This window comes from Salminus brasiliensis, chromosome 11 (genome assembly GCF_030463535.1).
Source record: "Salminus brasiliensis chromosome 11, fSalBra1.hap2, whole genome shotgun sequence".
NCBI classification, from domain to species: domain Eukaryota; kingdom Metazoa; phylum Chordata; class Actinopteri; order Characiformes; family Bryconidae; genus Salminus; species Salminus brasiliensis.
Genome location: NC_132888.1, coordinates 16,491,603 through 16,508,054, shown reverse-complemented (window position 1 = coordinate 16,508,054; position 16,452 = coordinate 16,491,603). Strand labels below are relative to the sequence as shown.

At 42.1% G+C, this 16,452-nt stretch overlaps 1 protein-coding gene across 1 annotated transcript in view; it reads left to right on the top strand.

Moving 5' to 3' along the window:
- The window catches only part of rtn4rl1b (reticulon 4 receptor-like 1b), a 203,930-nt gene extending 188,537 nt beyond the window's left edge, over positions 1-15,393 (top strand). The window contains exons 2-3 of the mRNA XM_072691974.1: positions 10,920-11,371; positions 11,494-15,393. Of these exons, the coding sequence (XP_072548075.1) occupies positions 10,920-11,371; positions 11,494-12,480 (1,439 nt within the window). The 3' untranslated portion in view covers positions 12,481-15,393. The remainder of the gene's footprint in view (positions 1-10,919; positions 11,372-11,493) is intronic.
- Positions 15,394-16,452: the final 1,059 nt, after the last annotated feature.

Here is a 16,452-nt window from a genome sequence, read left to right as displayed (position 1 = left end):
TATATTATATATATATATTCATCTTATACAATCTTATACAAAGATTTAGTCAAACACAAAAACACCAGTGCACTCTGTTTCTTCCTTTCATTTACGTACCCTATACAGCATTACCCACAATAAGAGAATATGCAGATGTGTGCTGTGATTTATACAGGGTGGGTAGGAGCCACTCTCATCAGGCCTATGATGGACAGCCCCTCAAACAGCGCTGTAATCAGCCCCAGCATACGGGGTGATGGAGAGCCGTCTGGGGCTGATTGCTCTGCGTATATCCCGATATCCCTGCCACTGCTCTGACAGTGACTGTAGACTGAACAAACAGCGAAACAATAGGCCTCCTCCCTCATTTAAATACAAGTAAATAGAATTAACATCTCCCTGACATCTATTAAAACCCCTTTAATTAAAACGCAGGCATTAAACATCTGTGAGCTCCTCGGCTGTCGGACGCTGTCTCTGTCTTTCTGCACCTTAAACAGCTCTCCCAATAACCAACTGGATTTACTCGCCCACTGCCCGCCCCTCCCTCAAATCCCCCTCTGTATTCTTTACATGCTCCATATGGCAGAGGCTTGTTTAGACAGACTATTTTTAGCTTCTCTGACTCCTCAGCTGGAAAAAGGGCTGCTGTCGTTTGTGCAGACTCTTTTCTCCCCATCTTAATGTGCATGTGTGTGTGTGTGAGTTTGTGTGTGTGTGTTTCTGTGTACTCATTTGCAGCACAGTCCTTATCATCAAAAGTTGCCAGTGACATGTGTACACAAGTGTTTATAAAGAGACGTCTTGCATATCTTATCAGCTTTTTCTGTATGTACCTCCTCACATCCCTGGTGGGCTTCAAACGCGGCACCTCTAATCTCCAACAAATCCATTGCTGCAGACAATCAGACATATTAGCACACCTTGACTCAGGCACCCACTGTCAAACAGCAGCAATGCAACAGGTGGGGAGAACAAAGCTACAGATGCAGACAATGTCAATATTGACAAATCCAATCATGACCACTTCACTCACACAGCGGTTGTTAGAGCTTGGGTCACCCTGGTCACCCACGTCAGTGCTGAGAGTATCAAACATGCAATAGCAGTCAAGATGTGTGAGGCAGTCCTGCAGTTCACATGTAGTGTTTTGACACCCTGTGTCTATCAAGTGTTTCTTCTGAAATCAAGGACAAGTATGTACGTTGCTGCAGTAACAGTCTCTACACTCTTAAAAATAAAGGTGCTACAAGGCTTGAAAGCCACAGAAGAACCATTTGTGGTAAAGAAGCTTTACATCCACTCATTTACACCTTTAACAGTTTCTTCACACAAAAATAGTTATTCTATTCATCACTTAAGGAACCCCTGGTAGCACCTTGATTTTCTCATTTCTCACTCTTCTATAGAGTAGAAGACTTCTTCTGAAGACTTCACACTAGATGTTAGAACATTGTGGTGATGATCTGATTGCTTTTAGAGCATTAGTGTGGTCAGGTACTGATGTTTTGATGCTTGGAATGGGTCATGGTGACCTTGTGTGGCTGTTCAGGAGTGTTCCATTCTATTAGCAATGTTTTGCCATGGGGATTTTACAAGCTGATGGTGTCATTGAATTGTTTTGTTAAGAGTTTGTAGAGTTGTCCTGCATAATTATTTGGACATATATGGCCAGTTTCCCAGGCATAAGGAAAAAGGATCTTCCAGTGTGGATTCACTGTTGGAACTGCAGTTTAGTCCAGATCTAACGGAGTGTAGAATTCCAATGGTCATTTCTAACACAAATAACCTACCGGTTGCAATGATAGTCTGTTAAAAGAGTTTACTGACAATCAAAGGAAGACATACATACACTATGTCCAAATGTTTGTGGACACTCCTTCTAATTAATGCACTCAGCTACTTTAAGTTGAATCCATTGCTGAAACAAATGGGCAAATGCACTGGCACACACACAGCTTGTTTAGTCCCTGAAAACAGGTACTGCTAATAGAATTGGACTCTCTGGAAGCAGTGGAACTGTGTTCTCTGGAATTATGGTTTTCCATCCAATACTTTTGGGATAAAGTGGGGATAAAATGGGGTGCTGATCATCCAACATCCTGATCTTAATAACACTCTTGTCACTGAATGCTATCAAGTCCTTACAAAGCAGTATAATCTCTATTTTTAAGGCCCTTGAAACGATGAATGAGCAGGTGTCCCAATACCTTTGTCCATATAGTATATATTTAAAACATTGTGACATATTTCTTTGTCACTTGTATATAATGGAGGAGGTAGAGGGGATGAAATGAGGTCACGGACAGAAATTTGAGGTATGCATTTTAAGCCTTAGCAACGATTGGTACAGAATACAGGCCTCTTTACAGAGCCTTCTGCTCTGCTTCTAATGACAAAGCATAAACGCATTAGTCATGTCCAATGATCTTGGCCCTCAGGACCAGCGGTTTGACCTTATGATTTCTACACTGTATTCTTCCTTCCATCATAACATAAAGCTGCTTGATTACCGTACTTCACTCAGCATTAGGTGCCCTCTTTGTGCTTCAAATGCCCTTCTGGCAAATAATAACAATTGACACAATTGGCTGTACTTCAAGACAGTTATAGACCTCTTCTGCCTTCCCAAGTGGCTAATAATGCGGTGACTGGTCGAGGTAAGCGAGAGGTCCTCCGTGCAAATGTTTCACTCAGAGCTAGCATTATTATATAGAGACACAGCATGTCCTTCAGTTTGTCATGTAATGCTTAATTTTAAAAAATCTAATTAAATAGAAATGACCAGTAATAAAAAGAAGTTCCAGATATTCCTATTAATATAGTAAAATAGTTAAATATATAATAATACTACCCAGAAAGTGTACATGCCATACACATCATATTTTTTTATTTATTTTATTTTTCTGTACTAACAAGGGATATTGGCTTATTAAAATGATGAAGAAATGACAGATCTTATGACACTTTAGCTTAGCTTGTGGCATTTGACATATACATGCCATATTATTGAAGCACACTTGTTGTATATGCTCCAAAAATGAGCACTGCACTGTAACCTGGCTAGCTTACCCTGTGAGCTGTTAAATGCAGTATAATTCAAATTGCAACCACCAGGAAATGTTATGACCACCTACCTAATAGTGGGAATAACCACCTTTGGCTTGGATGACACTAGCGAGGCATCACGGCATGGACTGTATTAAATGATAGACAAAGGTTTGTCAATTGCTCTGTACCACTTGCTGGAGTCGTTGTTAACGACTGGCATTAATGGCCCGTGGGGCACCACTGTTAGGCCACTGTTGGGTAGTCACTATGCAAGACGTCCATTCTCTGTATACTTTCACTAGGGTGGCTCTAGAACAACCCACAAAGCTAGCAGTTTGCTACCAACCTGTCTGATTGCTTTTGCAATATACAAATGAGGTTTCTATGAGTTTTCTCAAACCTATTTATAAATAAAAAAAAGTCCATGTTACATTTTACCCCACATTACGTGGTGCCCTGCTCCCCTCTACTACATCAAAGATTTAATGACAAACAGATTGCTGCAATCACTGATGGCGGCTTTAAATTACTGCTATATAAATCATTCAATTTGTGGATGAATAATTGCTGTTTAATTCAACCGGAACATAAACTATTGCTGATAATAGACATAAATGCAACATGACTGATCACAGCTCACATAAGTAAATCAGTTAAAATAGATTTATTAGCCATTGTTAATCTGTTGCGCTCGGCAGAAACTAGGGGTAGTGGTGTTATTGGCAGAGATCTGAAAAAGATGATAGAAGGATTCTAAAACAGTCAAGATGTTGTTGTGAGCACAAACCCAGGAAATCTCCTTCACACACAGCTGAGCAGGTTGATACTATGGAATTATGCTCCCCTTCTCCTTAATTGCTATACTGAGTCGTTGAAAACTGGAATAAGGCCTGTGCTAGAGCACCGCAGACTTGGTTGACATGTCTACTGGGTATACAGCCCACTAATTACAGATCCTTGCAATATGTTACCATACCGTTATGTGATAATTATATAATTTCATAACATAAAGAATTATATGATTTCTATAATATTTTACCATAATTTGCAATTGGTCCATTGTTCAGTGTTGACTATTCAAACCAATATTTGATGTTTATTTTATTCTGGAAAAGCAAAACACTTTATTGTCTCTACACTAGCAGTTGGTCTTGCATAGTAACACCACTGCTATCCAAGTGGCATTGAACTGGGGCTCAATACACTGCCCAGGCACACACACCACACGATACACTCAACCCACAATTTGATTAGATTTATGATACTGGCTGAACAAAACGAATAAATAAAGAAAAATGTATCCATGCTGCTGTAGAATCTACTAATGACTTGAGCTGGGAGGCTGGAATAGTGCTGTGCATGACAAGACCTTGCTGGCATGGGGTTTTGATTTGCTGATTGTTTGCAAGCTTTGGTGTTCAAACAATGCAGCAACATTAGATCTTATAATTAAAAGAGGCCTGTTCTCCATAATACATTGTCAAATGTCATCTGTCATATTTGTGTTGAGATATCAGGCATCATTACAACCCGACTATACAAATCCATTTCTCTGTAATGCTAATCCAGGAGCTTAAAATGGTTCCTTAAGGATTCTTTAGAAAATGCAATGGACTTGGATCTAAAATATATGGTAAAAAAAGTATTGGGACACCCCTCCTACAGGGGCTTTTAATGACATCCCATTCTTAGTTTATATGCATTAATATAAGGTTGCCCCCCCCTCCCTCTGCAGCTCTAAAAGCAGGCTTGGAACTGTTATGCACCTCAGCACTTTGTGGCCCCACTCTGTAGCTTTACATGGTATGCAAGGTGCTGTGGTTCCTAAACACTTTTTGATATTTTATATTATATTTAGTAATTCTATATTACATATATATGAAATTCAGAAAGCTCTTTAGAACCACCCATTCTTTCACTAATGTGTGGGAAGGCAGACTGCATGGCTAGGTGCTTGATTTAATACACCTGTGACAAAGGGACTGAATAAAACACCTGATTTCATTGATTAAGAAATGCATCCCAATACATTTGTCCATATAGTGTAAATCTATATTAGATGACTAAATGGTTGCTTGTCTGGTTAAAGTGTTGTGATTGGTGTTAAAACTATCCCTTTAGCTAGTACTTAGAACACCTTGTAAAAACTCTATATAGCACCAGAAAGGGTTGTACTATAATCATAGACAAAGTGTAGATATAGACCCAGTTTCTACATTTTCTACATCAGCAGACATGGACATGAAAAATACCAGATATGGGTGAAGAATTCCTACAGAAACAGATCTCTCTTTTTTTTCCACCCAGGCATCGTCCTTGAAACACCTTTAATAGCAATATCTTCAGTTCGTCTGTAATGTAAACATGTAACCCCAGTCATATTGTAGAGATAGTCTATTTTTATTAAACACACAGGCTAAGATGGATTCATGTTACTAGACCTGCCATATTTACAGACAGATAATCTGTAAATAAGAGTTTCTAACTCACTACGAACCAACTAAAGGAATGTCTGAATGACAGCGTGTCAGCAGCCTGTACAGCTAAAGTGCTGGCTCCCTTTGGTAATGCACAGAAAAGTCACTCACACTAATCAATAGGCAGCTTTATTGCTTTGTCACTAGCTTGATTGTCAGGCTGAGAATGAGAGTATGTGCGTGTGTGCGTGTATGTGTTACATTAATGTGACTACCTCTTAAGCGAAAGCACGTTGTTTATGGGGCCACGCCAGCGAGGTAGTAAACAGCCCCACGCTTATCAGGGTCCTTAGAGAGACACAGGAAATTGAGTTTGTCCAGTGTAATGGTGGGCCGAGTCACGCCGAGAGACAGACGGACTGCTTCTCTCCTATTAGCAACGATGTGTTATTCATGAGGGCAAATTTAGTGTGAACTATGCTTCATTGATATTCAGCAGACTGACTTTACACTGTCTGTCTGGGGACCGGAGCCATTCTATTTTATGCCTTTATTTAGTTATTTTCCTCTTGGTGACTGCGAGGCATGAAAAGGCACAGTGGCCGTCGGGTCGGCGGGGGCAAACGTCAGGCCCAGTCGCAGCCTGTTTAATCATTCTCCCTGTAACGAGCTCTCAGCTGCATCCTTCATACAGAGACAGATAAGGGGAAAGGTGGTGAGAAGGAGAGGAAAAGACAGACAGACAGACAGACAGACAGACAGAGAGAGAGAGAGAGAGAGAGAGGAAGAGGAGGAGAAAGAGAGTGAGAATGATCACAATAACACCTCCGTTGTTCCTCAGCAACAACAGGAAAAAAAACTCTTTTTCCCAAGCATTGAGATTTTAGGCATTATTGGCACTGAAGGGCTTTGGGGGTGTTATGGCGGGGCTATGGATGTGCTCCAAACCGCCTCAATAATTCAGTTCGATGATAGAGGCTCATTGTGTGAGCAAACAGAATGATAATACACCTCCACACTTTCCATTTTTATTTCGAGACAGCCCACTGCCCTCCTGTCCCCTCTCCCTCCTTTATCATTATTAGCTGTTATCAGACTGTTGCCCTGTGCATCTCTCCTCACCATTAAAAATATCTCCCCTCCCTATCTCTCGCCGTCCTGGAGAAGCAGAGGGGTGTAAATTGCAGTGTGAGGGTTCCAGCAAGCTCACAACGCTGCGATCAGGGAGGTGACAGGTGTGAAGCGGCAGGTCTCTGGAGGTAGTTTTCCCCTGCAGGGCGGAGCACAGAGATAGAAACCCTGTCATTCAAACGCTAAGCCAATGCAAGCCTAGTATCCATCTCAGTGGGGGGCTTTTTTCCCCCCAGCCAAAGCTAAGCTGCTGTTAAAGCAATGTTTGGGTCCAAAAATATTGTCTACTGCAGTTACTGCACTACTGTAAAGATATGCCTGGGTTCTGAAGTTTCAGTTAGTGCCTTTTCAGATCTGAACCAGAGCTATGAAGCAAAAGTAGCTAGCTCCTGATTAGCACTGTGTAAACTGTATGACTAAATCATCACACACTTGCCTCAGACTCAGAGTTATCTCAAGACTTAAGAGACTTGCTTATGAAGTTTCTGATACACTGTTATCTAAATGAATGGGCAAAAAGTAACAGTAGTTGCCGTTTTGAAGCCGGAAGCCTTCAATCCATACTTTTGCTCATTTTTGTAGATAGCAGTTTGTCATACAGTGTCAGGAACCTCAAAATCAGTATACATGAGATTACTTCAAGGACCAATTCTCTGTATATTTCTTATATTTTAATGTGTTTTTGAATCGGACCATTTTCTAAGCTCTCAATAATTAAAAAAGTTTGTTATTGTGCATTTTCACTTCAGGGCCAAATGGTTTATAATGGTTCTGCACCAGTATGGACCTGTTAAACCACTTAGGATATCTATTTCCATTTGCAGACTTTACTGTACGAACGCAGAACTAAAGTGGTAAAAAGAAGGGGGAGTACATCATTAAACTCCCACTGAACGGTTCTCTTGCCCCAAATGCAGTTAGCTAACTGTGCTGAGAAAAGTGGGCTCAGCCCGGTGTGTAAGCGATCCGTGCCATACTGTGTCTGTGTAGAACCGTCCAGACCTGCAGTGGTAAAGAAGCCGATGCTTGTCCAGAAGACCCTTCACTCACTAACCCACAAGGAAAGGAGCCTGTGTTTAGCCTGTTGGAGTGTATTGTGCCTCATTCAAAAAGCAGCCTTCACTGAAACACTCCATCCAGGTTCACCCTGAATGTCCCTGTGCAGGAGTTAACTGTTGTAGACCAAATAGCTAAGTATACAGTCATGTGAAAATTGGGACACCCCATAAAAACCTATTTGTTTGATCAGAATTGAGAGATGGAGGTAATATCACTAAACCCAAAACTGACTTACAAAATTAGTAAAATATAATTAAGATAAATATCATTTTCTCGTGAGGAAAAAGTTACGACATCCCCACATTTATTACTACTTCAAATGCCTAAACTTCAGGTGCAGCACATCAACTGAAGACGTGGTTAGAGAGGATGTTGGAGAAGCTTCTCTAATCTAAATCTAAGGTTGTAGATGCATCATTAGTCTAGAAAAGGGATTTACAAAGATCGCAGAAAATCAACTGTTCCACTGTCCACAAAGTAGTTTACAAGTAGTTTCCAGGCCATCCCAGCATGTTTAAGCCATAAGCAGACCACACGATGCGTAAAGAAGTCTCTGAAGTGAGGAAAATCAGGTCTTTTAATAGCTCGACATGCTTTGAGGCAAGTGTGACGCTTTGTGAGGCACGTAGTTTGCATGATGCTGAGGCATGCAGTATAAGCTTCCGCTACATGTTAGCTACATTAGCCTTGTAGGTCCATTGAAAACTTCAGCAGAAAACTTCAAATATATATCCTTGGGTAATTGACTACATTTGAGGCGGGTGGGGAAATTGTATAGACTTGAATTCCAGTCTAACCATTGTTGTAATTTTCACACTTATATAATAGAGAACAACAAATGGCACCGACAATCGGAGAACAATGAAGCTTAATATAGTCCCTGGCACTGTGAGTAAGCAGTGGATCAGTGAGACAAAGACTGGAACGTGTCAGACATGATTAGCAAATGGCGAGAGATAGCAAGTCTTTTTATCTGAGCTGAACAGTTTCTCTTTATCTCGGCCAAATCTGATCTACAAGTGGGAAAATGAATACTGAAATCTATTAAAGGCACACGTGTAACAAAAATAAATGCTGAGATGCTGAGCAAAGAGGGAGCTTATTGGGCCCGGAACAGGTACAAAAGCTGAGTCGGATGGACAGAACGCACACGTTGAGATCTATTAATAGAAATACAATCTACCAAAGTGTGGAGCGCAGCGCAGATAGCAGCGTGTGATGCGGTGATGTGAGTCGACTAATGCGATGCGAGGGGATATTTGCAAACACAAATGTCAGGAGGATGAGGAAAATTGAACAAGGCTCAACTGTTCCGCCAGCCAAAACCGAGCTGTTTGCCATGTCTTTTCCTGTTTATTGGCCTTATATCCCCCACAGCTTAACTCCACATGAGTAATCTACCATGTATTTTTCTCATTCGTTCAAAGAACTGGTGTCATGCCTCCGTTCAGACACAGAAATGAAAGTGTGATTTGCTCATGTGTGTGCACGAAAGAGATAGAATAAGGCTTGATAGCAAAAAAAAGTCCATTTCAAGTGCATGTAACCAACCTTTAAAAAAAACGGTTCCCTCTAGCTTTCACTCAAATCAGATGTCTCAGTACACTTCATTTATGACTCTATAATGCCTACACTCCCCACTTTATCATTTTGCGCCTGCCTGTTAGGATTTGTGTGTGAGCCAGCGTTTGTATTGTGGCCTGATTGAGTGTGGAGATAGTAGTGGTCTCCCAATAAAAGGATGTATGTTAGATTTTCCCCTGCACAGTGGGATCGATCCTTCTGCTCCCTCTACAGGATAAAGACTGGTCAAATCTTTCTGATCTGCACCCCCATTTTTGCTTATCTGACATTCAGATAGGAGCCATTACATTACCTATTTATAGAGGCATTAGAGGATTTCTTACTTCCTGTGTGTTTACTAGTCAGAAGAGCCTTCACTCACTAGCTAACCCCAAAAGAAAGAAGCCTGTGTTTAGCCTGTTGGGGCGGTGAACGTCGGAATGGCAGACAGGAAGGACATATTTCATTGTGCCAGAGCATCGGGACAAACAGGATTACACGGCCACTCTGGGAGCGAGGCTCCTGCACAGGTGATGCGCGCTGCTTGAGGGCTGTCATCAGGCGCCCAGGGAATTATCACTAAAGGTCAACACAGTCAGCATCTGAATGCCACAGCTTAGCCATAGTTGGGAGGGAAAAAAATTCCAATAAATACCCGCTTGTCTCCTGTAAGAGTGTAATTCCCTGCCTCCGAATTTTAAATGCAGAAACCTAAAGGATTATTGCAATGTTAAGAGGCAGCAGGAGCAAATCGATTTTGAGTGAATGACAGGAACGGTGTTTTTAATAATACTTTTTGGAGAGGAAAAAAAGGAAGGAGGGAGGGTGCTTCCATTGGTGCCTAAATGGGATTCATAAAGTGTAAAAGTTTCTCTCTCTTCATCCATTCTCTTTAGATGAACAGTTGGATAAGTTACACAGAATAGCTTCAAAGAAGCATAGCAAAAAAGCAGTTTGGGAAATAGTATGCCTTTCAGGCTTGGCATAAGTTTAGCTACACATCTACAGGGTCATTTTCAGATGTCTTTGTTTGGCTTCAGCAAGAGACACACAGCCTGATAGATACTCACAGCAGCTGTTCCAAAGAATGATTATGAAATATAAGATATCTTCCTTGCTTTATAGGCTTTTTAATGACTGCTTGCCAATGTTATTTTACCCATTTGAAATTCTCTCTCTGAGGATGAGAATTTTAGATAGCTTGCTCTGATCCACATTTGTCACTCTGGACAACCTACACCATAGTAGTGCTGCGTATCCACGATTAACAAGCAGCAAAATGCACAAATCACCATAATCTGTATCTATCAACAGGTTGTGAGGCCTATTTGAGCAATTCATCATCATTTAGCATCCCAGCATTAATATCCTGGACAGCCTGTATGCCACCCCTGCTGTATCCTATCTATCTCTGTCCAGTCTTGTACTGTTTAACTGCTACTCTGTCTTGACCTCTGTCTGCATCCTCTGGCCTCCTCCTGGTCAATACCTTCTTCTTTGTCATTTTATCTCTATAAATCTTTCTTAGCCACTTCTTTATGGCAAATGAGCACTACATTAACAGATGGTACTTTATGTTAGATGAACAGACGCTCTTGGTACATATGGTACAACAGGTCTTCTTGCTCACCAATTCAAACTGTTCAAGTTAAAAAATGGACCAAAGACTAGGCGACATTCCAACAACACTGACTGTCTCACATTCTTTGTTTCCAGGCTGTGGGCTTGAGTTCCTGCTGGTGCTCTGTGGGTTGGAGCTGTCCTGGTCCTGCCCGCGCCACTGCATATGCTACTCGGCCCCCAGCACCGTCAGCTGCCAGGCCCACAACTTCCTGTCTGTCCCTGAGGGCATTCCTCCACACAGCGAGCGCATCTTCCTCCAGAACAACAAGATCCACCGGCTACTGCGGGGTCACTTCAGTCCTACTACGGTCACACTGTGGATCTACTCCAATAACATCACTTACATCGAGCCCTCCACATTTCAAGGCTTCACGCTACTGGAGGAGCTAGATCTGGGGGACAACCGCCATCTGCGCTCCCTCTCCCCAGAGACCTTTCATGGGCTTGGCCGCCTCCATGCCCTCCACCTGTACCGCTGTGGCCTGAGTGCACTGCCTAATAACATCTTCCAGGGCCTTCGCAATCTGCAGTACTTGTATCTGCAAGTAAGCAACTAGCCATCTAACATGTTTCACTGTCTGTTAAAGCTAACCTCTTATTCTGTCTGTATGTTGGCAAATTGACCTTCTATCAAAATCTAAAAAGTGTGTCCTCTGTGTCTCTACAGGATAACCATTTGGAGCACCTGCAGGATGACATCTTTGTGGACCTGCACAACCTGAGTCACCTGTTTCTTCATGGAAACCGCCTGTGGAGACTGCACCAGAACACCTTCAGAGGCCTGCGGGCTCTGGACCGGCTGCTGCTGCACCACAATCAGCTGCAGTGGGTGGACCATCTGGCCTTCCATGACCTAAAGCGCCTCACCACCCTTTATCTGTTCAACAACTCCCTGACTGAGTTGGCCGGAGAGTGCCTGGCCATGCTGGGCGCATTGGAGTACCTGCGTCTCAACGACAACCCCTGGAAGTGTGATTGCAAGGCTTTGTCTTTGTGGGACTGGCTGAAGAGGTTCCGTGGTTCCACGTCATCAGTTGGCTGCATGGCCCCAACTGAACTGGCAGGAAAGGACTTGAAGCAGCTGAAGAAAGAGGACTTCCCCAATTGCTCTGGATCTGAATCCCTGCACCAGAGCAAGGTCAATTCATGGGCAGGAACAGACAAAGTCTCGTTGAAGCAAGAGCCCCAGCCTGCCCAGCCTCCACAGACACACCCACACCAGCCCCACCTTACTGAACAATTCCCCTCCTCACCCTCACCTCTGCCTCAGCCGCCCCCTGCTATTAACGGGGTGCAGGCGGGACCGGGAGGTTCTCCGGAAGTAGTGACTCCTCAGAGACCTGGTCGCTCTCGGAACTGTACCCGCCCGCGGAACAGGAGTGGCAAGGGGAAAGGGCCCAACGAGGTCCACACCTCAAAGGAGATGGCCGACAAGGAGTATTCCTCACCTGATTTCACTGGGAAATACGACCACACATCCCCCGATAGTTCGACCACACGGAGAAAGCACAAATGTACCCCTCGGACCTCTGTGCGCCCCCCAAGCGGGGTCCAACAAGCCACCAACAGAGGCACAGCCCAGCTGTCCCTGTTCTCTCTCTCCAGTATTGCGGGACTTCTTGTGCTGCTAAGCACTGGATTCATCCTGCGTTGAACTTAAAAACAATGCATTATAGCTCTACAAAAACAATGCAGTCCTCAGACCCACTCTAGCTCCAGCCTTGCAAGGCCTCTTTACGTGTGTCTCTGTGTGTACGCAAGAGTGTGTGGGAATGGGAGTCCCTTTGTGTGTGTCTGATTATGTCTGTAAAATACTGTGTCAGGAGCTTTGCCATTTAGACTCTGAAATAGGTAAACATGGTTGAACAACATATTGCTAAAGACTCACAAATTGAGGCAAGCCGAAGGGTGAAAGTTTTGAGAGAAAAGAATTAGGGCAAACCTAACATGCTTGCACTGCCACTGTTGCCATGACATTTTTTGATTTACTTTTGAGTGTCTATTAGCTGCATATTTGTAAGCGATCACTGAAATGGCATGCTAAGGGGTCATGACATGTGGCTGGAATCCAGAAGGTTGGGAAGGTTACTGCATTACAGAATACCAATTACATAATTAACAATGTTTTATTGATATGATCTAAATGGTTGCAAATTTTATTGACGTTAATATGATTTTACTTTATTTGAAAATTCTTATATAACTAAGCGGCCATATATTGAAGTATATATAATATATAAAACAAAGTGTTGGTTTGTATTGGCAGTCAATGAAACTTTCCTGCAAGGGGTCATGCTCATCTTCAGTGTGTCCATAGGTTTTTTTCTGTTCTTTTTTTTCTTTCTCATTGAATTAAAGTCATTGCTTGACATTTCTTCCCACACTACATTTAATTAACCACCTCATCTTATCAATAATTTCAAACATTTCATGTTAAATTTAATTTGTATCTTACTGGCTATGTATGTATGCTTGTTTACAATGGTTTATAGTTGTGTGTAGTGGCAATTTTGCTTCCTTCTTACTCCCTAACCCTGGTGAGATAATTTGGGAACTGATCAGGGTGATGGAGATGCCATGTATCCCAAGATCCAAAAGATTCATTTTTTTATCATTTATTTCTAAATGTGCCCTATTTTCTACCCAATTTGGCGGACCAATTACCAATCCCTATTCATGTGAACTCGTCCACTCACTAGCAGTGCCCCCAACACTAGCATGTAAACATGTAAAGCAAGCCACCGCCTGGTTTTAAACTGCAAAGAAGCAGCTCCCCAGCTCCAATACAACAGCTAACAGACACCTGTGCTGAACAACATCTTACTGGGAATGATGTGGGGAGTGCCATCAACCCATCCTGACAGAGCAAGGCCAATTGTGCTCTCATGGACTCCGGCTGCTGATGGCAAGCATCATGACATGGGATTCAAACCCGCAATCTTCGGATCATAGCGGCAGCCTTAGACCACTGACCAACTCGGAGCCAACTCTATTCTGTTTTATTCTCTAGAATATGTGACTTCAAGATAACTTCAAGATGACTTTAAATATAAAAAAAAACACCAGACAGAGCATATAGTTTTACTTTTAAATAAAGCATCCTCTTTTTTGTTTTAAAGTATTGCCAAATATCTCTTTCGGAAGAGTTGCTGCCATTAAGATCACCCTAGATATGAAATCCCATACAATTATGATCATTCACCAGGGAGAACTTTGTTAGGCTAGAGACATTTTTTGTATTTTTTTCTCAACATTTTACAAAGAAACTGCTAAAAAACAGTGCACTCAAACTGTTTAGCCTCTATGAAAGCACACTGGTTACCTTACCTCAGTCAAATTGTTGCCTAAATTCCATACTTTTACAATATCGATGTCTTCTTTATATGTCTTCATACCTCACGTTTTTCTTTTCTACATAAGTCATTGATCAATCGCCCAGTTTTGAGTCTGGATTACTTTGTGACAGTACATTACGAATCCTAATGATAATGAGCTGCTATTATTGTTTAAAGAAGCACATGCTTCGAAAGGTCTTTGTGACTGAGTGGATGTGTGTGTGTATGTTTGGGTGTGAATGCTTGTGTCAAGATCAAAAAGGTATGGAAATCTACAGAGTTGTGTGTGTTTCTTGTCTTCTGTGTTTTGTTTTATTTGGCTGAGCTGGAAACTGGAGATGACCTGCTAACGGCAGGGGGCATGGAAACAGGAAGTGCCCCAAGGGGACCCAGGTCAAATTGGGGTGAACTCCATTTTTGCTAACAGCCCTCTGTCTGAACCCTCCATCCAAAACATGGACACCCTTCTCTCTTAGCAGGCTGTGAAATCCACTGTTCAATAATAACCAGAGGAGATAAGAAAAGGGAGACAAAGAAGAAGAAGAAAAAAAACAATGTTCCTTCGACTATCTTGTTGTGATGAAGCTTAACAATGATTTTTCAATTCACCGTGGCCAAAAAATGACCTTTCGGAGCCATAGGACTGCTTGTTCAACACTCAATGACTGCTGGTTTCAAAACAAGGCAAACTGGGGTCCAGGAGAAAGACAATCACGTCTGTTTTGGACAGAGGGCGTACTGGGGGACGGGCGTTGGTTCATCAGCTGCAGGTGCTGGAGAACTTCTGGAGAATTGTGCCTCCTTCATTGAGATGGTCTTTGTAAAAAAAAATGGATTGTGAACTGTACTGTGCGCAGTAGATGGACTTCCAAGGGAGATATTAATCAGTACCATGACAAAAAAAAAAAGGAAAAAAAAGAAAACATTAATGAATGACATTTCTGATGACAACAGGGTTTCTGACTTCTCAAGCAGAGAAGTACCTTTTTGCAGATCTTTTTTTTTTCCTGTTTTGAATTTTTTTTTACGTTTGTTTTTTTTTTCTTACATGCTTTAGGCACCATTTTCAAAGAAAACTGCACAATCCAGTCCCCTTTACCCACTCCACCGTGTCCTCTATTCTCCTGTGTCTCGCCCCCCCCAGTTCTTTGATGGTTTGACAAGTTGTTCTCAGACGACTATACAAAAAAAAATGTTTATAAAGATATTAAAATCTATATCTTCTTATGTTACATGTGTTTAAAAGTGTCTCTTTAATGCACATTCTCTCACAGCAGGGTCCTGGTGGAGTGGATGAAGGAAGTGCAAACCCTTCAACCACTCTCCCTCCATCTTATTCGTTTAGAATAAGAATCCACTCCGTCAGCAAGTTTTTGGGTTTTTTTTTTACCTCTCAGTCTATGCTCTACTTTGCAATCTGCCTCTCCAGATCAGTGACTGCAAGCTATAGCAGAGCCTCTCCCAGAAATGGAATCACCCCAGTATCTGTGTAGCCCAAGGATTTACTTTTTTACACACACACACACACACACACACACACACACACACACACACACACACATACATACTCAGAGAAAAGCCTTAAATACACAGAGAGCCTTGATAGCAATACCACCCACGGAAAGTGGTGAGTACTATTAATTTAGCAGATTACAGCAATTTCACTTCACAGGAGATACTCTTCCATACTGGTGTGTGTGTGTGTGTGTTCAGTCTCCAGCAAACGTAAAACTCACACACAGGGTTGCCATAAATCATTTCAGAAGCAGCGGAAGTATTTATGAGCATGTCATTGTAAACCTGTAGATAATCATGGTTATCATTACGATTATTAATGGAGCTTTACAGTATAAATTCAATTTCCTCTTCTCCTATGCTTTCCCACCATGATAGGAATTGATCCCTGCATTAATGTGTAATTTGTCCTGTAAAAATATGGGAAAAGCTAGTTTTCTGCATGGCAGAGGATGGATACAGCATTACCTGTTCACTGATGCTGCAGGTCTAACATGACGTGAGGACCAGGGGTTGGAACCTCTGGGTACCTCACAATTCGATTTCAGTTGGCCAAGATCATGAAACGATTCATCACCCGTTTTGTTTGTTCATCTCTGTAGCCTACCTGCATTACGGTAGTTTCTGATTTGGTCCATCTTCACAAGTAAGTAGAGCTAGGCAGTGTTTACATGAAACTTTTGACATGCTGGTTTGTTGTGGGCAGAGATTGTTACAAGTGGAAAACGCAGAAATAGTGAAAGCTGTGAGCAGCAGTTGCTAATCGTTCCATCAAT